The sequence below is a fragment of the Montipora capricornis genome, chromosome 13 (assembly GCF_036669925.1).
Source record: "Montipora capricornis isolate CH-2021 chromosome 13, ASM3666992v2, whole genome shotgun sequence".
Classification (NCBI taxonomy): Eukaryota; Metazoa; Cnidaria; class Anthozoa; order Scleractinia; family Acroporidae; genus Montipora; species Montipora capricornis.
The window spans coordinates 5,764,977-5,790,881 of NC_090895.1; the positions used below are offsets into that span (position 1 = coordinate 5,764,977).

A 25,905-nucleotide genomic window follows, 5' to 3' on the forward strand; every position below is an offset into this window, starting at 1 on the left:
ACATTAATAAAGGGATTAATGTTGCATTACTTTCCCCTCTTGTGTATAGATGCGCCCTTAGTGAAAGTCCATCCAACATCTTTAATCGTTGTGGAAGGACACAACATCACGTTGAACTGCGTGGCATCTGGTACACCTGAACCTGTGTTATCATGGACCAAAGTCGGTGCATCTGGTCAGGTGTTGTCAGAAAATTCCTCCTTGATTCTTTCAAACGTGCGTAGACCTGGAACTCTTGACAACGTGATACAGTATCAATGCACAGCTGAGAATGGGGTAGAGAATCCGGCTTTCGCCATTGCTAATATAACCGTCCACTGTAAGTACAACGGTTTTTATAATGGTTTTTGTTACATTTGTTTTCATCATTTCCGATATCACCTCCGTGATGAAACTATGTTGTTACGTTTTTGTAATAAAAACAATTTTTTTGCTTGAACATCTAAACACTCTGACTGGTAAGGGCCGATTAAATCTGGAGTGATTTTATTTCCTCTACTAAAAACTCCTACCCTAAAATAACGAGAGCCGTCATCGTGCATGAGTGCTTTGCCAACACCGCTCTGCATTTCTCAAGTCTCATGTTCAGCGTTTCGTGAAGAAAATAACCGAAGTGAAATTACTTTAATCGAAATGAGATCAAGATTTCAAGGAATCAGAATTTTGACTAGGGCCAGTCGAAATCATAGTAAAGATTTGGAGATGGTTATGAAACTCAACATGCGACTAATTAAAAATTCCCCCCCTCCCCCCCCCCCCCTCCCCCCGCTGTTTTGGCCCTGACTATGCACAAATGACACCCTTCTAAAAGACAGCCAATCAAAAGTGTCGATTAATTTATTCAAAACTCATTTGCGAACCGAGGACAAAAGATTGTGCATGGTTACGGTCAAGTTAACATGAAGTGGGACATTACTTTTCTGGATTTTGGAGTTTTCAAGGTTTCATAACCAGTCCATCTATATGAACTATTTAGAGATAAATATAAGATATGCGTTACGACAAGCGCTAGGCAACGCTATTTAGCGTACAAGTACATTGAAACAAGCAATAAGAGTAATCTCCGTAGTATTTCAAATTTCAACCACTGCTTAGTTATAGTCACCCCGTCTCACTTGTTCTTATTGCTAGAAGAAGTATCCGAATCACCCCTCCCCCTCCAACATTTCACCTGGTGATATACAGTTGTAGGATTGCCATTCATTGTCTTTAATTTTAATCATGCAGCGTTAATGGCTTCTTTTTTCGCATTATCGTTTCTACGTGATAGAGAAGATATGAAATTTCGTATCCTCTGTGACACATTCACCTGTTACGAGTATAATATGCATGTAAAAAGTTCGGCCTGCTCATTCGCTAGGATTTCTCGCCAATTTATCCCAACAGTACATTGGGTGCAAATAGTTGAAATTAAATTGATTGACGGAAAAGTCGCGAAAGCCCAACAAAATAAAATGTTGGTCAGGTCAGGACGGAGAAAGAAACGTATTAATCCTGTAATTTTCCACGAGTGCTAACATGTCGATCCAGGTTGTCTTTTTTTTTTTCCAATAACGTTAATGTACGCTTGATGAGGGAGCCATGGCACTAAAGAAATACGATAAGAGTATAACATAGTCAAATTTTGCATTTAACCTTTTCACTGCCGAGGGCTTCCCCATTGACGAGTAAAATCGTCTCACTGGTGTTAGACAGTAAAATCTAAAGTGTCAAGTTGCTTTTTTGGCCGTCAAAGGGTTAAACAAGAGAATGTGCCCTGTGATGTGGTGCCCCTGTTCCACATTATTTTTATTATTAAAATCTATTTTTAGATCGTGACCGTACTGAAGTTATTTTTATCTGTCGTAAATTGAGTCTTTTCCAATGTTGAAGCGTTTCTATGGCTGTCATTTTCAACGTGGCTTCTAAACCTCCAAGTGAATGAACTCGATCTATTGAATACAGGTATACACAGTAGATTGCTTGCAGAAGGAAATCGAAACAATTTTGATTTGACGACCAAATTGTAGTTAGAAGGTGATAGGGTCGTGTAAGAAGAACTGCTATGTCTGATGAAACACTTTTTCAGATGAGCCCACAATATCACTCCAACAGTGTGCAAGTCACATAACTGAAGGAAACGACGTCGTAATGTTCTGTAATGCCACTGGTAATCCTGCTCCGAATGTCGTATGGGTGGAACTACAAACGGGAGCTATACTCAACAGTAGTGAAAGCCTTATGCTTAAAACCATTGATCGCAATCAAGCTGGAAGTTATCAGTGTCGTGCTTTCAACGGAATTGGCAGGAATTCCACTAAGACGTGCTATCTGGATGTCCTCTGTAAGTTGCAGTGACGACAAGAGGAAATTAAGTTTCCCATATTTTTTCGATTTAATGAAATATAACACTGTAATCTTAAGTCGGCCGGTCATGTATTAAGGAATCATTTTCAGACATATTTACGTTATTATCCTTTCTTGAAAATCTTGGCTAAGTGCACACAATTACCCCATGCAGTCTAAAAATGAAGGGATCTTAAATGAAACAAGAAGTCCTCGTTTGCTGATACCTGTCGATTACTTTTTTACAAAATAGAGGGATTACTGGTGTCCACTTTCAATGAGGAGGTAACCGCAAGATTGCAAGTCAAATCTTCGTCCACCTTACAGGATACAAAAATTTGGTTTTGTCAACGGAGTTGCTAATGTAAATTGGCCTCCATACAGGGATTCTAAAAGCTGACGTTTCGAGCTTTAGCCCTTCGTCAGGGCTAACGTTCGAAACGTCAGCTTTTAGAATCTCTGTACGGGGGCCAATTTACATTATAAACTCCGTTGATAAAACCAAATTTTTGCATACTACTTCCCCACCGACGCAGCACCACAGTAACTGTTTCTTTAGAAACTACCCCCTTCACCTCAGAGGATACACTGTCACCGGCTACTTATCTGTTTTGTGTAATGGTCTACTAACAGAAAGTCAATGGTAAACTGTCCTAGGTGCTACCGTAACCTCAGCTGGATAAAACTGCTGCATTCATATCTACAAGTGTAGATTTAGAGGAAAAGAAATTCTGTTCTTTAGAGTGTAACCTTGTTTTGGCTAAAGTGCCTTTTAAGTAGCTCACTGACCGCAGAAAATGCTTAGTGAAAATGACGACAAATTAAGTTGTTATTATTACAGATAGGCCAAGTGGAACAACCATAGAATTGACTCCATCAAACACAACAATCCTTCGTGATTCTTCTCTCTCGATAAACTGCACCACAGATGCCAACCCCGTGGCCCATGTATTTCAATTCTACCTTGATGATGTCTATATTGGGAACAGCAGCTCAGGCGTGTACAATGTCACTGTTACTGCAGATGGAGCGTATACGTGTGTTCCTGTCAACACAGTCGGTAAAGAAGAAAATGCAACTGTTGTTATCAGCACAGTTGGTAAGTGCAGTCCACGCAGTCACTACATGTGGTGTAATAATCTAGATTTTATTTTTGTCTTACTTTTTATTCAATTATTGTTCAAGTTTTAATGAACCAAATAGATTTAATTTATAGTACCAAGTGTGCACGTGTATTCATTTTGCTGGTCTCTTATTTTAAGTTTTTCTTCTGGGTAGTCCGGTATTTTTTTCTCGTCCGAAATCAATAATTAACAATTGGATGAAGACTCGTCATCCCACATGTAGTTAATACATTAATAAAGGAATTAATTTGGCGTTACTTTCTCCTCTTGTCTAAAGATGCACCCTCAGTGAAGGTCCATCCTGCATCCTCAGTCGTTGTGGAGGGAAACAACATCACGTTGAACTGCATGGCATCTGGTAAACCTCAACCTGTCTTATCATGGACCAAAGTCGGTGCATCTGGTCAGGTGTTGTCAGAAAATTCCTCCTTGATCCTTTCAAACGTGCGTAGACCTGGAACTCTTGACAACATGATACAGTATCAATGCACAGCTGAGAATGGGGTAGAAAACCCGGCATTCGCCATTGCTAACATAACCGTCCACTGTAAGTACAACGGTCTTGTTGACGGTTTTTGTTACATTTGCACCAATGTCTACCTCGAAAATTCTAACACTTCCGATATCACTTCTGCGATGCAACTATGTTGTTACGTTTTCGTAATAAAGAATATATATTGGCTTGAACATCTGAACACTCTGACTGGTAAGGGCCGATTAAATCTGAAGTGATTTTATTTTCTCTACTAAAAACTCCTACCCCAAAATTTCATGAGAAGAACCTCACATAGAGTAACGACAGCCATATCATCATCGATAAGTGCTTTGCCAACAGTGCTCGGCATGTCTCAAGTTTCCTGTTCAGCGTTCTGTGAAGAAAATAGCTGAAGTGAAATTACTATATTCGGAATGAGATCAACATTTCAAGGAATCAGAAATTTTGACTGGGACCAGTCAAAATCATGGTAAAGAAGTGGAGAATAAATATAAGATGATTGTGAAACTCGACATGTGACTTCATTTATTGTTTTTCTTCGCTGTTTTAACCCTGTTAATGCACAAATGACACCCTTTTCCAAAAGACAGCCAATGAAAAGTTTCGATTAATTAATTCAAAAGTCGGTTGTGAACCGAAGACAAACGATTGTGCATGGTCACGGTCAGCTAGGTTAACATGAAGTGGGACTGTAGTGTTCGGGCTTTTGAAGTTTTCAAGGTTTCATAAACAGTCCATCTATATGAACTATGTAGAGACGAAAATAAGATGTGAGCTACTAAAAGTGCTAGGAAACGCTATTTAACTTATAAACACATTAAAACAAATAAGAGTAGTCTCCCAAGTATTTGTCATTTCAACCACTGCGTAGAAAGATGAACCCCGTCTCACTTGCTATTATTGGTGTAAGAAGTATTCCAATGCCCTCTCCTCCTCCAAGGTTTCACTTGGTGCCAGAGGATTGCAGGTCTTGGTCGTTAATTTTAATCGTGAAGCGTTAATGGCTTTTTCCCCCGCTTTATTGTTTCTATGGAGAGAGAAGATATAAAGTTTCATTTCCTCTGTGACACATTCACGTGTTACGGGTATAACAATATGCATGTAAAAATTTCGGCCTGATCATTCGCTAGGGTAACGTCAATTAATCGCAAAAGTGCTGAAAGTTGAAATTGAGTGCAAACAGTTGGAATCAAATTGATTGACGGGAAAGTCGCGAAAGCGACTGGAGTACTTCTTGGATCTCAAAGTGAGTTAACTCTATCTATTGAATACAGTCGCACAAAGTCGACTGCTTCCAGAGTTAAAGAAATCGAAACACTTTTGATTTTACTGCCAAACAGCCCTTTTCACGGTTAGTTTTTTCTCATTTGCATTACATTGTAATGTAGCATGTATGTGAGGCAGTTTCGGGTTATTTTGTAGTTTTAACCCGAAATTGCCTCGCACCCACGTTAGATTACATTGTAATGCAATTGAGAAAAACTAACCTCGAAAAGGGCTATTGTAGTTGAATTGTGGTTGGGTCTTGTGGGAAGAACTTTTTTGTGTGATGAAACACGTTTTCAGATGAGCCTACAGTATCACTCCAGCAGTGTCCGAGTCACATATTTGAAGGAAACGACGTCGTGCTGTTCTGTAATGCGACTGGTAATCCTGTTCCGAAGGTCGCATGGGTGGATCTACAAACGGGAGCTGTACTCAACAGTAGTGAAAGCCTTATGCTTAAAACAATTGATCGCAATCAAGCTGGAGGCTATCAGTGTCATGGTTTTAACGGAATTGGCAGGAATTCCACTAAAACGTGCTATCTGGATGTCTTCTGTAAGTTGTAGTGACGACTAGAGGGAGTTATTCCCAAAACCAATGCCGTAAGGACTGAACGGAATTAGCCAAAATTGACCAAACTCGTTTAAGTTTCCCAGATTTTCACAGTTATATCAAATACAACGCCTTACTCCTCAGTCGGCCGGCCATGTATTCACATGTGGAAATCATTTTCGGGCATATTTACGTTATTATCCTTTCTTGAAAATCTTGGCTAAGTGCACACAGTCAGCCCATGCAGGCTAAAAATGAAGAGATATGAGATGAAACAAGAAGTCCTCGTTCGCTAATAACTGTCAATTACTTTTGACAAAAGAAAGGGATTACTGGTGTCAAAAGGCGGATACGTCTAAGATGAGGAGGTAACCGCAAGCTTACAAGTCACATCGTCGTCCGCCTTATAGGATACACTGTCACCTGCTGCTTATATCTTTTTGTCTAAGGGTCTACTAATAGAAGGTCAGTGGTAAGCTGTCGTAGGTGCAACCGTAAGCTCCTCCGTTCATCTCGAGATTTAGAGAAAAAGAAAACGAAATTCTGATCTTCAGAGTGTAACCTTGTTTTGGTTAAAGTGGCTCTTAAGTAGCTCCCTGACTGCAGAAAATGCTTTGTGAAAATGACGACAGATTTTGTTATTATTACAGATGGGCCAAGTGGAACAACCATAGAATTGACTCCATCAAACACAACAGTCCTACATGGTTCTTCTCTCTCGATAAACTGCAGCACACATGCTAACCCTATGGCCCATGTTTTTCAATTTTTCCTCGATGATGTCTATATTGGGAACAGCAGCTCAGGCGTGTTCAATGTCACTGTTACTACAGATGGAGCGTATTCGTGTGTTCCTGTCAACACAGTCGGTAAAGAAGAAAATGCAACTGTTGTTATCAGTACAGTTGGTAAGTGAAATCCACCCAGTCACTACATATGGTGTAATAATATAGACTTTAATTTATTTCTTTTTATTCAATTATTGTTCAAGTTTAAATCAAGCACAATAGATTTAGTTTATAGTACCACGTGTATTGGCTTATTTTGATGGCCCGGTATTCAGATTTTTTCTTCCGGGTACTGCGGTATTTTTTCTCCTGGTCCAAAATCAATATTACCTTAACTTTGACTTAGCCTGCAGTTTTGCCAATTGGTAGAAGACACGCCATCCCACATGTAGTTGAGACATTAATGAAGGAAGTAATTTGGCGTTACTTTCTCCTCTTGTCTAAAGATGCACCCTCAGTGGAAGTCCACCCTACATTTTCAGTCGTTGTGGAGGGAAACAACATCACGTTAAGCTGCATGGCATCTGGTAGACCTGAACCTGTCTTATCATGGACCAAAGTTGGTGAATCTGGTCAGGTGTCAGAAAATCCCTCCTTGATCCTTTCAAACGTGCGCAGACCTGGAACTCTTGACAACATGATACAGTATCAATGCACAGCTGAGAATGGGGTAGAGAATCCGGCATTCGCCATTGCTAATATAACCGTCCACTGTAAGTACAACGGTTTTATTAACGGTTTTTGTTACATTTGCACTAACGTCTTCCTAGAAAGTTTTAACACTTCCGATATCACTTCTGCAATGAAACTGTGTTGTTACGTTTCGTAATAAAAGGAGTGTCTTCTAACTTAAGGTCGCTAGGTCCAACCGAAATCTCAGCTGGATAAAACTGGTGCGTACATATTTGTCGTTATTCTCAAGATCTAGAGAAAAAGAGATTGTGATATTTAGATTGTAATCGGCGTTCTTGGTTACAGTGGCTCATAATAAGCTAACTTACTGGAAAAATATGCTTTGTGAAAATGATGATTATGTTGTTATTGTTGTTGTTGTTCTTTTTCTTGTTGTTACAGATGGGCCAAGTGGAACAACCGTAGAACTGACCCCATCAAACACAACAGTCCTACGTGGTTCTGCTCTCTCGTTAAACTGCACTACAGACGCCAACCCTATGGCCCATGTTTTTCAATTCTACCTCGATGATGTCTATATTGGGAACAGCAGCTCTGGCGTGTACAATGTCACTGTTACTGCAGATGGAGCGTATACGTGTGTTCCTGTCAACACAGTCGGTAAAGAAGAAAATGCAACAGTTGTCATCAGTACAGTTGGTAAGTGGAATCGACATGCATAATCACTACATAATTATGGTGTAAAAATGGACCTTAAGTTTCCTGAGGCACGATAGATTTAATTTATTTAATCAAGTGTGCACGTGTATTGGTTTAATTTTTTGGTTTTTGTACTCACATTATGTCTACTGGGTACTCCGGTTTTTCCTACCCGTCGAAAATCAACGTTAGCTTAAGTTTGACTTGCTTGTAGTTTTCCCAGTTGGTGGAACACTCTTTCTCCACTATATGTAGTTGAGATATATTATAAAGGGATTAATGTTGCATCACTATGTCCTTTTGTGTAAAGATGCGCCCTCAGTGAAAGTCAGTCCAACCTCTTCAGTCGTTGTGGAGGGACACAACATCACGTTGAACTGCGTGGCATCTGGTAGACCTGAACCTGTCTTATCATGGACCAAAGTCGGTGAATCTAGCCAGGTGTTGTCAGAAAATTCCTCCTTGATTCTTTCAAACGTGCGTAGACCTGGAACTCTTGACAACATGATACAGTATCAATGCACAGCGGAGAATGGGGTAGAGAATCCGGCATTCGCCATTGCTAATATAACCGTCCACTGTAAGTACAACGGCTTTGTTAACGGTTTTTGTTACATTTGCACTAACGTTTACCTCGGATGTTTTCACGATTTCCTATATCACTTCTGCAATTAACTATGTATTAACGTTTTTGTAGTAAAAGGAGTGTCCACTAACATAAGGTCACTGGGTCCAACCATAACCTCAGTTGGATGAAACTGGTGCATTCATATCTGCACGTTATTCTCGAGAGCTAGAAAAAGAGATTCAGATATTTAGATTGTAAACTTCTTTTGGTTTAAGTTGCACATAACCAGTCTCATAAGTAGCTCACTCACTGCAAAGATATGCTTTGTGAAAATGACGACAAAGTTGTTGTTACAGACGGGCCAAGTGAAGTAAAGATAGAATTGACTCCATCAAACACAACAGTCCTACGTGATTCTTCTCTCTCGATAAACTGCACCACAGATGCCAACCCCATGGCCCATGTTTTTCAATTCTACCTCGATGATGCCTATATTGGGAACAGCAGCTCCGGCGTGTTCACTGTCACTGTTGCTGCAGATGGAGCGTATACGTGTGTTCCTGTCAACACAATCGGTAAAGAAGAAAATGCAACTGTTGTTATCAGCACAGTTGGTAAGTGCAGTCCACGCAGTCACTACATGTGGTGTAATAATCTAGATTTTATTTTTGTCTTACTTTTTATTCAATTATTGTTCAAGTTTTAATGAACCAAATAGATTTAATTTATAGTACCAAGTGTGCACGTGTATTGGTTCATTTTTCTTTTATAGTACTGACATTTTATCTACTGGGTACTCTGTTTTTTACTAGCCGTCGAAATCAACGTTAGGTTAAGTTTCACTTGCTTGCAGTTTTCCCAATTGGTGGAACACTTGTTCTCCACTATATGTAGTTTAGACATTAATAAAGGGATTAATGTTGCATTACTTTCTCCTCTTGTCTAAAGATGCACCCTCAGTCAAAGTCCATCCAACATCTTCAGTCGTTGTGGAGGGACACAACATCACGTTGAACTGCGTGGCATCTGGTAGACCTGAACCTGTCTTATCGTGGACCAAAGTTGGTGAATCTAGCCAGGTGTTGTCAACAAATTCCTCCTTGATTCTTTCAAACGTGCGTAGACCTGGAACTCTTAACAACATGATACAGTATCAATGCACAGCGGAGAATGGGGTAGAGAATCCTGCATTCGCCATTGCTAATATAACCGTCCACTGTAAGTACAGCGGTTTTGTTATCTGTGTTTGTTACATTTTCACTAACTTCTACCTCGGATGTTTTCAACATTTGCGATATCTCTTCTGCAATGAAACTGTGTTACGTTTTCGTAATAAAAAGAGAGTGTCTACTAACATAATGTCACTAGGTCCAATCCTAACCTGAGTTGGATGAATCTGGTGCATTCATATCTGCAAGTTATTCTCCAGATCTAGAGAAAAAGAGATTCAGATATTTAGATTGTAATCCGCTTTTTTGGTTAAAGTGGATCGTAAGTTGCTCACTCAATGCTAAAATGTACTTTGTGAAAATGACGTCTATGTTGCTCTTGTTGTTAAAGACGGGCCAAGTGGAACAAGAATGGAACTGTCTCCATCAAACAGAACAGTCTTACGTGGTTCTTCTCTCTCGATAAAGTGCAGCACAGATGCCAACCCTATGGCCCATGTATTTCAATTCTACCTTGATGATGTCTATATTGGGAACAGCAGCTCAGGCGTTTACAATGTCACTGTTACTGCAGATGGAGCGTATACGTGTGTTCCTGTCAACACAGTTGGCAAAGAACAAAATGCAACTGTTGTTATCAGTACAGTTGGTATGTGGAATCCACACAGTCTCTACATAATATGGTGTAATATAATAGACCTTATATTATTTTTTTTCAATTATAGTTCAAGTTTCAATGAAACACAATAGACTTGATTTCTATTACCAAGTGTTCACGTGTATTGGTTCATTTTGCTGGCTTTGTACTCGTTGTTTTTCTCCTGGGAACTACAGTTTGTCCGCGTTGTCCAAGAATCATCGTTATCTCAAATTTGACTTAGCTTGCAGTTTTTTTTAATTTGTACAGCTTTCGTCCGGCACTATAATGGTTGAGACATAAATAAAGGGATTCATTTTGCCTTACTTTCTCCTCTTTTTGTAAAGATGCACCCTTTGTGAAAGTCCATCCTACATCCTCATTCGTTGTGGAGGGAAACAACGTTACGCTGAACTGCGTGGCATCTGGTAGACCTGAACCTGTCTTATCATGGACCAAAGTTGGTGCATCTGGTCAGGTGTTGTCAGAAAATCCCTTCTTGATCCTTTCAAACGTGCGTAGACCTGGAACTCTTGACAACATGATACAGTATCAATGCACAGCGGAGAATGGGGTAGAGAATCCGGCATTCGCCATTGCTAATATAACCGTCCACTGTAAGTACAATGGTTTTGTTAACGGTTTTTGTTACATTTGCACTAAGGTCTGCCTCGGAAGGTTTTCACCCATTCCGATATCACTTCTGCAATGAAACAATGTTTTTACGTTTTCGTAATAAAGACTCTATACTGGCTTGAACATCTCGGCACTCTGACTTGTAAGATCCGATCATATCTAAAGGTGTTTTATTTGCTGTACTAAAACTCCTATCCTAAAGTTTCATAAGGAGAATCCCTCATGGAGCAGCAACAGCATCATCTTTCACGAGTGCTTTACCAACAGCGCCCTGCATGTCTCAAGTTTGATGTTCAGCTGTCGGTGAAGAAAATAGGCGAAGTGAAGTTACTATCATTATTCCGGCGGAATCAGATCAACATTGCTTGGAATCAGAACATTTGACTTGGTGCAGTCGAAATCATAGTTAATATATGGCGACGGCTGTGAAACTCGACATGTTTCTATGTTTTATGTTTTTGTTCGCTGTCTTGGCCCTTACTATGCCCGAACCACACCCTTTCTCTAAAAGGCAGCCTAGCAAAAGTCTCGATTAATTTATTCGAAACTCAGTTGTGAACCGAGGACAAGAGATTGTGCATGGTCACGGTCAAGTTAGAGCGACTTTCGTATGACCTTGAAAAAATGCTCGCAATATGTTTGGCAAGGTTGAAACAAAGCTTCCCTTGTTCCCGCCAAGGAAACTCCCAATATGGGGAGAAAATAGTTCGATTCCCCAATCACATTACTGCATTTCAAATGACGTTAAAGCAAAACTTTCAAGATAGTTCCACAGAAAATTCGCTCTCATTTGTTTTAGTTCAAAAAGCCAATAGAATGTTTTGAATTATTGTTTACGTTCTGTTTTAAACTTTATTTTTACAAGGTCGTATGAAAGTCGCTCTAACATGAAGTGGGACAGTACTGTTCTCGCTTGAAGGTTTTGGGTTTCATAGCCAGTCCATCTCTATGAACTATGTAGAGGTAAAGATAAGAGGCTACGCTATTTAACGTACAAGCGCATTGAAACATTTACCTACAAGTAAGTTGCCCAAATAACTGTAATTTCCGTGGTATTTCTCATTTCAACCACTACTTAGTAAGAGTCCCCCCGTCTCGCTTGCTGTTATTACTATAAGAAGTCTTCCAATCACCCCTCCACCTTCAAGGTTTCACCTGGTGGTGGAAGATTGCCGTTCGTGGTCTTAAATTTCAATCTAGCGGAAAGTAAAAATCCCTTAAAAGAATGAAATGGTATTTGAAGAAAAAAAAAGAAATTACTCCATCGACCTATTATTGCTTATATCGTTTATGATATTTTTCAGATGCTCCAGAGATAGTATTCTCTTCACCTGATAACATAAAAGCAGTCGAAGGCAGTGGGGCTGAAATCTTTTGCAATGCCACTGGAAATCCAAAACCAAATATTACCTGGACAAAACGAGGCAACAGCACTGTGCTTTCCACATCTGAGAATCTTAAATTAACCAAACTGAAGAGGGAAGAAAGTGGAGCCGTCTTTAATTGTATAGTCCACAACCATCATGGTTCATCAGAGACCAGTGTTACAATTTCAGTATTGTGTGGGTATCGATTTTATTGAATCTCTTTTCGAAGAATTTTAAGGTACTTTAAGAGTTCAGCGGGAAATATCGTCTGTAGTTAATAAAGCGACAGGTGCCCTGTTTTGTTTTGTTTTTTTTAAATAAGGAATACCGATATCGCACTTCTGTAGTGTGGGAGTATTGGCTGTCTCATTAAGCCTTTGTGAACAAACTTTAGTGAAATACTTAAGACTATAGGAAATACGTCGATGCAGGTAGGGAAATTTGATTTTATCATCAGTTGAAATCCAAATGGTTGCGTATCTGGTCAGAAAACGTTCATCAGGAGTTGACTAAAATCGTTGAATTTTTTTGATAGTTTTGTTATTTCTTTTTTGTTCAGATAAATCAGCTGTGACTCTCCAACAATGTCCAACTCCAGTTCTTGAAGGAAGCAGTGCCACGCTTTATTGCAATGCTACTGGAAATCCTGCACCCAGTATTGCATGGATCAGGGCTGGCACAGGAAAAGTTGTGTCTCGTAGTGGAAGGCTTCATATTGCAGTTATTAATCGCAATGAATCAGACCTTTATGAATGCCATGCCTGGAATGGTATTGGAAACAACGACAACGAGTCCTGCACCATCGACGTTCAATGTAATTACCTATTTCTCACAGTAAAAGTAAAGGAAACGTGACAGCTTAATTTTATCTGAATTATTGAAATAGTCATTATAGTTAAAGGCGCTGTTGCATTCGGCAATTTTCTCTTGAAACCTCTTTTTCAATTCTAACATTGTAAGAAGAGTCGATTGATGGGTGTCTCAATGGGCAACGTTTCTTGCAACTTGCCTCATTTTCTAGGCCAAAGGATCAAGTTATTTTTGTTGGCTGATGCCCCAAACACGGCGACACAATTAGCGGCACGGACGTTACACAACAAAGAAACTTTGCGAAAAGTGGTACTCTGTTGTATATTCTGTACTGCTTTCTGGAACTTGTGTCGGAACCTTTGTAGCCGTTGGGAGGTATGTTACATTGGGAAACGTTTTGTTCCACTAGTCTCGCCTGGATTTGGCAGACAGGTTTCATAAAACAAAACCCAGTGAAACAACGCTCAGACCTTACGGCAAAGACAACGTTCTCGAAGCGAAGACGGCACAAAAGAGTTTGTAACAACATCTCTGCAGGCCCTTCTCTTCGTTTGATGTTTTTTCCATCCTCTGTTAAAAGCAAAATTTATTCTCGTATGATTTTCTCAAAGTCGTAATTGTCTTTCTTTTTGGTTCCCTAAAAACCTGTTATACAGATTCTCCAGAGATCCTAACCGCACCCTCAGCTGAAGTGGTCGTGGAGGGTGGATCACTTCGCCTTTTCTGCAATGCCACTGGAAACCCACAACCAATAATTTCATGGACGAAGCAGGACAATATGACCATACTTTCTGTGTCAAATACTTTACGCCTCACTGGCCTTACGAGAAAAGATGATGGATCAGTATTCAGTTGTAAAGCACAAAATGACCTCGGATCAACAGAGGCAAATGCTACACTAACCGTATGGTGTAAGTATTGATCAAATCACTAATAGAAAGGCTACACCCTTCGTCAGTGGTTGTCCTTTGCCAATAATTTAATTGGTATCTTTCATTGCGGGTTTTAACGATCAATTGTAACTCACCAAATAAAGATGCGAGGATTTGCGCTCTGTCCCTTGATCATCTCGATCCATGTCTCAAGGAGAATTCCAAGCTTGGACGCTGATTTTCGCAAGGATTGGTTATGATGCAGTTAGTGCTTTTCAATAGATGAGCCAAATGAGACAGTCTTCCAGTGCAGCGTTAGTGTTCGCGAGGGTGATAATGCAACATTTTATTGCATGGATTGAAGCAAGTACAGGGGAAATTGTGTCACACAAAAAGGGCCTTGTGATTCCATATATCAATCGTAATGAATCAGGCAGTTACAGTATGAGTGTATGGTTTCGAATGGAATCGGAGTAAACAAGATCAGGTCTGGCGCTGTCGACGTGCATTATTATAACAGTAGCGCAAATCATGATTGTGACAGGAGCGAAACGAATTTCAAAAGTTTTAGGAAGTATGAAGAGTTCCGGTCTGTCTTCCTGGAAAAGTTGATTGTTTTATTTTTAGTGGATTCGATAGAAGAAGAGCATTGGGCGAAGTCACTCATACAAAGTGCGTTTTCGTGTTTTTGGACAAACAGATGATTTTGTTCAGTTTTGTAATCATGATGGACCTGAAGTGTCAAGTCATGTAGCGGTAGAGCACTAGTTGGGGACAAATTCAGATCAACTCAAATCAGTTCATAAATGAAATCAGTTTATAGTTTTCATATTAACGATGAAATGATATATGAAATGGATCATAAATGAACTGCAAAAATCTAGTGAAGCTATGATCCGCGCAGTTATGAACGCAATTTTTGCAATTGCGTAGAAAAGCCTGTGAGGATCATAGCTTCACTTGATTCATATCCACAGTTCATATATGATCCATTACATATGTCATTTCATCGTTGATTCATTCCTCACGGGATTACTAGAACTCACAATTGACCAGCTCCCAACGTCAGTGGCTTCATAGCTCAGTTGGTTAAAGCGTCGCACCGGTATCGTGAGGTCACGGGTTCAAACACCGTTGAAGTCATGAATTTTTCAGGCTTCTCTACGCAATTGCAAAAATTGCGTTCATAACTGCGAGGATCATAGCTTCACTTGAGTTTTCATTTTGTGAATTATTTTGTTAAGGGTGACATGGATTTTGTTTTGCAGATCCACCAAAGATTATTGTCGCACCTTCACCTCAGCAAGTTGTGGAAGGACGTGGAGTAAGCCTTTTCTGCAATGCCACCGGCAATCCAAAGCCGAACATTACGTGGACTAAAAACGGCAACAGCAGTGTACTCTCAACATCCGAGATGCTAAATATTTCCAGACTCGCTTGGAAAGATGATGGAGGGATCATCAAGTGCAAAGTCCAAAATAATCAAGGGTCAGAAGAAGCCACTGCTGAGATTACTTTGTGGTGTAAGTAGTGAATAACGGTTAACTCTTACGGTTGATTAAAAAAAAAACCTTATTACCGTTATCTATGTAAAACGCAATTTTAATTTTTCTATGTCTTTTAGAGTGTCTTCAAATGTTCCCATAGGAATCTGGTTTCTACCAGCTCCTCACGTAGTTTCCTCGAACATAGACCTCGTTCATAATTGTTGCCAAATAACATTCTTTTGTTTTAATGCTAATAAGCCTTTCTAGCCTCGTTATAGCGAGGAAATTTCAAAAGAATATTTGTTCCAAAATGAGGGCAGTAAGTCTAATTAACATGCATATAAAAGAATATAAAGGCGGTTACCATGTGTTTCCCTCTTGATTAAAACTGTCTTCTGCGGTAAAAGGCAGCTCTTGCAGAATTCATTAATTATCGTTCCAGATCCTTCCGCAATTAATGCCGTTCCTGACAATTACACTGTCCTCGAGGGAAACAATGTCACACTGTATTGTAACTCAACTGGTAAACCATCTCCAAACATCACCTGGACCAAAGATGGTAACTCAACAATTTTGCATCAAGGAGAGGTATTCATCATTACCAACATACACAGGGATGCCTCTGGAGATTATACATGTACTGCTTGGAATGGAGTTGGAGAACCGAAGAATGAAATTGCTACAATTGCTGTACTCTGTAAGTTTTAAAATAGATGAGCTCCAAGAGCTATTACCAGTTTGCTTTCTTAATAAGGGCAAGTTCACTTTACTTTAAAGTTATAGATCTGACTTGTCAAAACAAACATTTGTAGCTGGATGGTGTTAGACATGGGGCAGCAGGTAAAGGAAGGCTGTTGTGAAAGGTTCTTCACAATGAACCATAATACTGCCTAAGGAACGTAAGACCCTCTTTGCAAATGGTGATAATTTGAAAACAATTTATTTTGACACGGCTGCCAGTTCAGTAACCCAAGCTTGGCAAGAGGAAATGCCGTGGAGCAGATTATAAAGTAAACGTAAAGTAAAGCAACCATATTTAACGTCGATAACTCGTAACAGTAATTCAACTGACAAACCTGAGGTCGACGGTGCGCTCATTTTACTCCCCCCTCTCCATCCGTTCTCCGTTTTACGGGTATTTAAAGCTACTTAGCTACACGGAAAGGAAAGGAGTCGAAACAAGGATGCGAGATCCGGGAATCGAACTCAGGACCTCTTGCACCATGGCCTCGCACTAACCGACTGTGCCACCCTCGCTCCTCGCATATGTTTGTGGTGCATTCTCTATGATTGTTTGCCACGAATTCGGGGAAAATTATATATTGGATTACAAGGCGTTGTAACCAAAGGAATCTGTATAAGTGACTTAAACTGGTAATTAAGATACTACTCATCGTGCTTTCCCTAGATCCTCCTACCATCCTTTCTGCTCCAAACAACCAAACCGTCCTCGAATACAGTGATGTCAGCTTCTTCTGTCATGCAACCGGCAACCCACAACCACGCATCATCTGGACTCAACAAAACAGTACTACTGTTTTACATCAGGGAAACACTTTCACTATCCCAAATGTCACCAGGGATTACAACGGAAAAGGATATCAGTGCACCGCTCAAAACAACGTCACTCAAAATGCTCGTGCATATGCCAGTTTAAGTGTCCATTGTAAGTACCAATGCTTTTTAACGCTCTAATCAATATTACCAGAAACCCATAAGGGTTGAAACGTGTAACGCGCGTTCACAGCTTCCGACTATTCAGTGCGAACTGATTGGTTGAATGTTTCAGTGCTAAGTACCATATTTGGAAACCCCTCGCTGTTGTTGTTCCAAATATGGTACTTAGCAAATTGAATATTCGGGGTCTTGTTTCTCAGTACACAAGGGGCGGTTACACGTTTCAACCCTTATATGAGTTTCTGATATTACATCATAAAATGCACGCAGCCAAGCCGACCAGCGAGCGCTTCAAATTACTATCTCGAATAAGACAAACAGAAGGACGTCGCAGGTGAGGGTTTCAGGGATGGGGTGCAGTGATGACGTAGTGGTGAGAGTACTCGCCTCCCACCAATGTGGCCTGGGTTCGATTCCCAGAATCTGCTTCATATGTGGATTGAGTTTGTTGGTTCTCTACTCTGCACCGAGAGGTTTTTTTCCGGGTTCTCCGAACCTATATAGCTAGTAGACGAGATTCGGATCGACCTTTGAATTTGAAGTTCAGTTCTTGGTCGCACTCTCACATTCTTTGACCACAAAAAAATTGATCAGCGATCGAGCCTACCGGGGAAGCTTCAGTCGTAACTATGGAAAAAAAGTTTCATTGATTCCTTGTTTTTAGATCCTCCAGAGGTTACAGTATTAACATCAAACATCAACGTTCGGGAGGGCGATAACGTATCACTTGATTGCTTGCCAACGGGAAATCCAATACCAAATGTCACATGGATCAGGAATAGCGATAAATCTGTGGTAGCCAAAGGGAAACGGGCGGTGTTGCCAATGATAAGCAGAAAAGATTCGGGACTCTTTTACTGCTTAGCGTGGAATGGAGTCGGGAATAACGCCTCTGGAAATGTCAGAATTAATGTCTTGTGTAAGTAAATTTTGGTAATTGTTGTTAAATACAAAATAGTCTAGTTTGTCATTAACGTGAAATTTTCACCTTTGCAGCAACCACTGAGCGCCGTGTCATTTTACGATTTCGCTACCCAATCGCAAAGGCCGTCTTGTGGATGTAAAATATGAAGGAAATTGATAATCCATGTCATATCTGAGTAAATCTAGTTTGTGACTTACCATTTTGTTCGCTTTTATATCTGGCACTGTTATTTACATAGAAGCACTGTATCACGATCTCACCAGTCAAGTTGCAAAGGTTCCCTTTGCACAAAACTCGTTTAGTTTCGCCCCATTTTATCAGGTTTAGTTTTATCACTTTCACAATGTGGTTCAACTAGGTGACCAGTTTACACTTGAGCATTTCAGCGTCGTCTTACAATTTAAATTTGACGTTAATTCTCAAATCATTACAGATGCAGCAGAAATTGTATCGCATCCTGTGGACCAAGTGGTTTGGGTAGGGCAACAAATTACACTCTCCTGTGGTGCCATTGGTAATCCTGTGCCCAATATCACTTACTCGATTGTTGGTGACAATGGCACAGTTTCCTTTGGTAGAACACTTGTCATTGGCGCATCCAACATATCGTACGTTAAATCGTACACCTGTACTGCTGACAATGGATTAGAAGCACCGGTGTTGGCTAATGTGACTGTTACTGTTTTAGGCAAGTCTCGTCTTATCTCATATTTTTCTAAACTGATTTAGAGAGATATCATAATTAGTAGTTCTTGAGGCTATCCCAAAATTACAGGCTCAATCGTCATCCGTTATCTTGTCCTTCCTATGGCGACAAGTAGGATTTATAAAGGACTCTTGATTTCTGTTATTGCTTTTGGTTCTTTCTTAGAAGTAATAGTTTCTTCATTTCTGAGAATTTTAGTCCTGAAATTTAAAATCGTGCGACCCAACAGGAATCATCTAAAAGGGCAGTTTAAGTTGAACATGTTAAACTAGTTTCCGTAATTCTCCGATAACGTTGTATTGTAGTAAAAATGCGCTCATCGCTGACTTCCACTCCATAGACAAGAAGAGATAGACATGCAGAGAAATATAGATACAATAGACCAACTCGGCTAACTCAATGTTGTATCCAATTCAAACCTCTCGGGGTTAAGATTGTTTGTGTGTTGAATTTGCATGGCAATAAAGCATTCACATTTAAATCCGGATATGGAAAACTTGGAACAAAACGTTTTATTCCCAAAAGATTTGAGTTGGGTACAACATTGAGTCAGCCGAATTGGTCCATTTAATTTCTTTCGTTTCTTATTTCATCTGTGAAATTTTCTCTACAGTACGACCTTGCTCTGCCAATCCTTGTTTTAAGGGAAACTGCACGGATATCCAAGGAACAACCTACAATTGCACCTGTGGTTATGGTTATAAGGGCAAAAACTGTGATGAACCGAGTATGTTAAAACAGTTAATTTCTTTTAAAGATTGTATTGCCATTCTTCATGCCTTTCAGCACCACTTTCTTCATGTGGTACTACCTATTGCTGTTGTGTAGGGCGGTTCTTGAGACTGGGGAAACATGAAACGCGAAAGTGGTAACTCAAAAAGTTTTGAATTGTCCTCGATCCCAAATTGACCTGCTCCCAACTCTGAGTGGCTTCAAAGCTCATTTGGTAGAGCACTGCTCAGGCATCGCAGAGGACATAAACCTTCGCAAATTTCCGTTTCGTAAACAGTCAATGCCATTTCAACGGCACTTGGAAAATTTTTCTCTTATGGGTTTTTTTAAATAAAGATACCCAAACCTAAAAGAACTATAGAAAAATACAGAGAAATCGTGATAAAAGAAAAAGACCGAATTACGTATCAAACCCAGGCTATTGGATTAGCAGCGTACATCACTCAGCACTAGACTATCGAGTTGCACAGCCAAAACTTTTATACATTTAAATACTTTGTTTAAAGTATAGTAAATAGTTGATTGAAGTAAGTTAAACATTGTCCTCAACGTAAGGCAAACGCCTAACACCATAATCATTTCTTAGGCTTTGTTTCTCAATCTGGGCGCAATTTTAGCCGTTTACGAAAGGAAAATAAGCTAAGCCGCTTGAATTTTTCAGTTGTCTATAAAGTGAATTGCTTCTGTCTTTCGTAAAAAAAAGCATTCAGTCGTAACTCAATTTCCTTAAAGACTAATCAGATCACAGGCGTTGATTCTTTTGTCTGTGCAGACAATTTGAACTAGCCTTTATTTATTATTTTCACAGCGCAGGCAAACACTTTCGTCATTGAAGGAGAAATAACTCTAGACAGGACTAAATTCCAATATCACGAGGACTACAAGAACCATAGCAGTGCACGGTTTCTCAACCTGAGCACAACGTTCATCCGAAATGTAAGTTGATGATGATGATAATGTCCAAGACCGAGGGCATTGATCACGACGACGATCAAAACATGCTTCTCGTCTGCCTCTACCCCCCCCCCCCCCTCCCTCGCTTATAGCCTCAAGTTCGTAATAAGCTTCCCCTCTCTAATAACGCCCCACTCCCCTCCCCTCGAATTTTTTGTAATAACACACGCGGCAAAATGAGGTTTCAAAAGCTGATTTTATGAACAATGTCAGTCTCGCAAACTTGCCTAGCGGTCTAAATATAATGCCAAGAAAAACGAGTGCGTGCGAAAGGTTTCGATTTTAAATGACCAAAAAGACAACCTACTATACAGTTTATACCGTATACGAAATTTATTAAAGCTGAGTGAGGTTTAAGAAGACTGGTATTTCGACTCTCGAGTTTTTAATAAGCTCCCTCTACGAGCCCTCGGGGGGACTTATCATGGCGTTAACGGTAGCTGCATGCGTAAGTTACAGCATCGAATAATTGCAAAAATGAAATCAAAGTGTAGGCAATTGATGGTTTGCATGTGACGTCCCGGCGGTCATGTTGGTGTACAGAACAATGCAGTAAAATGTCTTTTGGGAATTTGACTCTATTATTATACTAAGGTTGTGGGGCCATTTTCTATTGTTTGGCACACCAACATGGCGGTCTCACCACGTGGATGAAAACCAAGAATAAAAGATACATACATTGAAGGTTCGGAAGAATGAAAATATAAAAGAGAGAACCATAATCGGCAACCATCCATCCGCGTGGCTCTGTTTCGTGCTATCACCACCATTCATTTACTTCCAACTTTAGCCACCTCAGCTAACCAGCACTCAATTCTCCATTTATTTCTAGGTTGCGGCTATTTATGGGGATGAGCCACAATTTGGTCACGTCCGAGTGAACAACATATTGTAAGCAATGACCTTTTCTATCGTTGTGCTTGATATATTCTGTACGTTGTTTGAGGGGCGTGAACCAGTTGTAGGTTGCTAGATTCGGAGTTCAAATCTTGTTCTAGGCACCAAATGGATTTGAGTTTCATGATTCCATATTCCACTTCGTCACTATTTGAAAATGTCGGTCCACTGGTTATCGTCTTTGAAAATTGCTTTTCGTACTGCAATTGTTATTGCTTATATCCTCCTTACATAGACGCACAAGCGTAAGCTCTTAACACGAAATTGCACATATTTTGGTTTCGTTGTCCTTAAATGTACTACACGTCACTTCGTGCTGAGGCGGCTGTCAACTCGTTAATTACATTCTTCATACAGCTGTCAAGGTACTTGCTTGAAACATATTAGAGAACTAACAACACATCCTTCTCTCTCTTGACAGAAATGGAAGCGTTGTGGTAAACTTCACTGTGTTCTTTATCAGAGGATTGAAAACTCCTGATAAAATGGTGGTGGCCTTTAACGATGCTGTTAATAATGGTTCTGTTGCCTTGCTTTCGGTGGAAAAAGGAACACTTCGCCTTATTCTACCACGTATGTTTACTTCCTAACGTACTCAGTCTTCACTGATTAATGTTTAAAGTTAGGGCCCACGTTCACCCTACAGGCATTGCGTGCCGTGAAACAATTTTCATATATGAAAATCCCGTCAAAGCTGAAATTCATCCAATCAGATGGCTTGGTTGAAGGTGGCCCGTTAAAATGGCGCCTTGTATACAATTAAATGAATCTTTCCTCTTTTGCTTCAATTTGTAGCTAGAAATGACTTGGGCATTTGTATTTATTTTCCTGTAAGCCTTTTTTCTCTCAAAAGACTGCACGCTTATTTCGAGTTTTCACTTTTATGATTTAGACTTTAAATCTTTAACGAGTACGTAAAATACAGCAAAACTACGAAAATCAAAATATTCTTCGATACTTTACCCTTAATTAATCAAGAATACAAACATATTTATAGACGTTCTTGAGGTAGTGCAGGGTAAAGATAGGTAATATATTGACCTTGTGGTTCAAATGCAGAATACGTGAGATGGTAACAGCTGAACGTATCGCGCTTTAAAAGCTCATACAAGCGACGTGACCAAGTTTAAATGCACTTTGATGATATTTCTTAGTGTCTCCTTACAATGGCAGACAGACCCTTCCATGCTTTATCGGGCATTAATCTACCCATGACAAACATCTTGCTTTAATTGTTGTGAAAAATAGGCTCACTATATTTTCTGACTGTTTCTGTGGCAGCAACTTCACCTCCGTCGACCACAATCCAAACCTCACATCCATCAGGAACTTCTCGGAGAGATCGATTTCTGAATGGATGGATGATTGCTTTACTGGTTGTGATCGGTTGCCTTGTTATGCTAGCCTTGGTGTGCGCGATTCTCCACTTCTGTAAGCGGAAAAAGATAAACAAACAAAACAAAGGTATGATAACTGGAAGTGAAATTGTAAATATAAAGTTGCACTTGAACCTCAGAGACTTTTCTGTACAGTGAAATGTGAAGTCCCGCTAGGTTTCAAATGATGCGGGTGGTTAACTGACCTTAAATCCCCTCAGAATAGGCCTTAAACACAGAGCGGCCATGCTGTGTCCCGAGGGATTGAAACCTTTTGTTTTTGCGTATGCACCGAAACTCTTTCCCAAATATTTCAACTTGAGGCTCGGGGTACAAAATCTATTGTCTATGGCCAATATGGGCGCCGCGCGAATAAGGCGCGAATACGCTTTATTGTTTTTTTTTAAATTCCTGTCATTTTGTGCCAGAAATTTCCCACAGATGCGAGAACGGAAAAGGGAACGGTCTTCATACGAATGATAAAGTACCCAGAGAACGTGCAAATACGCGACCTGGAGAGTACGTGAAAGAAGGTCCCACTGTGATGGAACTTACTGATCAGGTACCTTGAAATTTACAATTTAAAGCCCTCTGAGTGGATTAAGGTGGGGAAGGCAAGTAAAGCTTACAGGGGACCGAATACAATAATAATAACTACGTCAGAGAAATCCAAGGGTCTTTATATGCTGGGAATTTGAATATACTGAGCATGCATACTATGCAAAGGCCCAATTATGCGAAGGGAATGTTTCACTAACTTGAAATAAGGTTTATCCAGTTTCCAAGACGAAGGGAATATCAAGCCAAAGTACTTTCCATTGTTTTGTTAAATTCGCAATAAGAACGAAAACTTGCGTCTGTGTATGGGGATGCTCTTATTAATGCGTCGAGTGCAGGTCTACTGACATTATCTAACGCGCTTGCTTCAAACTGTCACTGTTTCCATAAGGAGATCGTTCAAGAAAAAAAGATTGCGATATAAAGCTTAAAGTGCCAACCACCTCAACATAGTTTTCAAGTCCACTTTATTTGTTCTCCGAAATTGTCCCATTGTGTTGTTCTTAGAACCTTTGGATTGAAATTCCACTTTTCTATTGGGTTTGGGAGAAGGAAAAAGGATCATACTTCGATCCGTAACCAAGCAATGAAGGGGAATGGGTTTTATACCGGGTTGACGTCATAGACTGATGCAAATTAATTTGTGACGTCAACCCGGTATCGGACCTATTCCCCTTCATTGCGTGGTTATGGATCGAAGTATGACCACTTTATCAGTCTTTCAAAGCAAACAAAAAAGTGAATTTTCAATCCAAAAGTTCTAAAAATAAAATGTATTTGGGACGATTTCTGAGAATAAACAAAGTGGGAAACTGTACATATTCAATCATTGGTCAGTCTGTCTGTAGACTTTTAAAGAACTAAGAGATTTCGTTGACTGTCATACTGCAGATTGTAAATAACATGACTTCACGAACCTGAAGTTATTTCATCAAACGCAAGATATTATCGTACGTTTATCGTTTTTCAGAACAAAGGCGTCAATGAAAGAAGCCCAGATGAAGCCCTTGGCGTGAGATTCAGCAACGGAATATCTGAAATGTCCAATGGTAGGTGGAAAAAGTGACCACGGAATTTTTCAAAACTTCTATAGACCTGAAAAAGTGTACTATCGAACTAAAGCACGTGACTGTGGAAGTTGATGGTGTTAGTAACCGCTGTCTTGGTTTTCACGCCTTGAAAAATCAGACCTTCCAATTTGGCTCATCATCGATTTTCTGACACGCTCCCATATCTCAAGAATTCCCTCTCCCTGTCACTCAAAATGAAATGAACCAGAGCCTGTTTTAAGGACGGTGCCTACTGTTGTTATTGCGCATACGTTCTTGCGCATCTTGAGATGCTCGGGTTTCCTATGGGTTGTTCTCACTGATACACGGTTTTTTTTGCGTGGTTAAAAACTTTTCGGGGAAAGCAGAACTTAGCAACTGCTCTTGGTATCCAAAAAGTAATTGGGGGTAAACATCTATTTTTCAGCGATAAGTTAGCTTTCATTTGGAAAAGAACGCCATGAATTGCTTTGTATTTTCAAGCTTTTTGCAAATATTGTTGCTTAATTATCTTTGAAAAATGCGGGTTTACCCCCAATTTTCATTTTGGGTTTCAATAACACTTGTTAAGATCTCCTTTTCCCGCAAATCCCTAAACCGCACAAAAATACCTTTGTTTTAGTAGGCACCGTCCTACAACGTGTACTGTCATGCTAAATGAACTGTTTTAGGTCACAACTTGGTAAAAATCTAAATTTAGTACTTAAGCTCATACATATAACATTCCTGACATATCAATGAGATGATACGAAATATAATATGGCACAAAGAGCTATTCGTATTTAACTTTTGGCGACTTTCATAGGACAACGTCCCCAAACGTCCCAAATTTTTCAAGTTTCAATCCATTTCCATCCTTGGCTGAAAACAACAAAGAATACCTTCATAGCACTTCAATGGTTATTGGCAACAAAAACTACAGCATTAATTGTTGGTCTTCATTGATGCAAAGTGGTTGTTGCATTCTACTTTTTGGGTGTCATGAAATTACATCATCTTGCGTGACATAGCCACTTTAAATCCACTCCAACCAGAACACTGTTCATGTCACCTCCCAGGTCCTTCACTCAAAACAAAATTCTGGACATAACCCCTAACAGTGTCCATTTTATTTCCTTTAAAGGTGCTGTGACATCAAAATTGTGAGGGTTAAGAAAAGAAAAATACACATTGTTATGCAATGTACTTATGTGCTATTCTTTGGCTTTTTAGCAATTCGTTGAAAGAATTAATAAATGTTAAAATGACTGTAAATTAATATTGAAATGAAATAAAACCAGTGAAATGACTTCGAATTCATTAAATGTATTATCATAGTGTGTAATTTTTTGCCTCGCTCCATAAGAAAAGATAACAAAGAAGATCAATCCCCTCCCCTATATATCTTGTAGACTTGTCTCGTTCCCCAAGTCGAACGCTGCAGCAAACAGAGATGAGCGACAATAAATAACACTTGCTAGAGACATAAGGTATTGACAAACAAGCGCAAACGCAAAGGACAGTCAAGAATAGTCGAGCTTCTTTGTACATTTCACAAAATGAGTCGGTCAAGTAGCTTGACTTGAAGAGCTGAAAACCGATAACGAGATCTTAGCAACCTCA

General features: G+C 39.8%; 1 protein-coding gene across 2 annotated transcripts in view; it reads left to right on the forward strand.

Annotated features, from left to right (window-relative positions):
* Positions 1-25,591, forward strand: part of LOC138029713 (hemicentin-1-like) — a 35,818-nt gene extending 10,227 nt beyond the window's left edge. Inside the window, exons 10-38 of one of the 2 annotated variants that reach the window (XM_068877466.1) lie at positions 50-319; positions 2,069-2,323; positions 3,167-3,424; positions 3,727-3,996; positions 5,512-5,766; positions 6,414-6,671; positions 6,998-7,264; positions 7,626-7,883; positions 8,194-8,463; positions 8,808-9,065; positions 9,400-9,669; positions 10,012-10,269; positions 10,605-10,874; positions 12,198-12,455; positions 12,820-13,074; positions 13,727-13,981; positions 15,211-15,465; positions 15,872-16,126; positions 16,838-17,095; positions 17,771-18,025; positions 18,465-18,719; positions 19,351-19,464; positions 20,278-20,405; positions 21,256-21,314; positions 21,742-21,893; positions 22,602-22,784; positions 23,125-23,258; positions 24,225-24,303; positions 25,427-25,591. In XM_068877466.1, coding sequence (XP_068733567.1) covers positions 50-319; positions 2,069-2,323; positions 3,167-3,424; positions 3,727-3,996; positions 5,512-5,766; positions 6,414-6,671; positions 6,998-7,264; positions 7,626-7,883; positions 8,194-8,463; positions 8,808-9,065; positions 9,400-9,669; positions 10,012-10,269; positions 10,605-10,874; positions 12,198-12,455; positions 12,820-13,074; positions 13,727-13,981; positions 15,211-15,465; positions 15,872-16,126; positions 16,838-17,095; positions 17,771-18,025; positions 18,465-18,719; positions 19,351-19,464; positions 20,278-20,405; positions 21,256-21,314; positions 21,742-21,893; positions 22,602-22,784; positions 23,125-23,258; positions 24,225-24,303; positions 25,427-25,449 — 6,335 coding nt within the window. In that variant the 3' untranslated portion in view covers positions 25,450-25,591. The remainder of the gene's footprint in view (positions 1-49; positions 320-2,068; positions 2,324-3,166; positions 3,425-3,726; positions 3,997-5,511; positions 5,767-6,413; positions 6,672-6,997; positions 7,265-7,625; positions 7,884-8,193; positions 8,464-8,807; positions 9,066-9,399; positions 9,670-10,011; positions 10,270-10,604; positions 10,875-12,197; positions 12,456-12,819; positions 13,075-13,726; positions 13,982-15,210; positions 15,466-15,871; positions 16,127-16,837; positions 17,096-17,770; positions 18,026-18,464; positions 18,720-19,350; positions 19,465-20,277; positions 20,406-21,255; positions 21,315-21,741; positions 21,894-22,601; positions 22,785-23,124; positions 23,259-24,224; positions 24,304-25,426) is intronic. The other variant, XM_068877468.1, reaches the window with a different exon arrangement.
* The last annotated feature ends 314 nt before the right edge of the window (positions 25,592-25,905 follow it).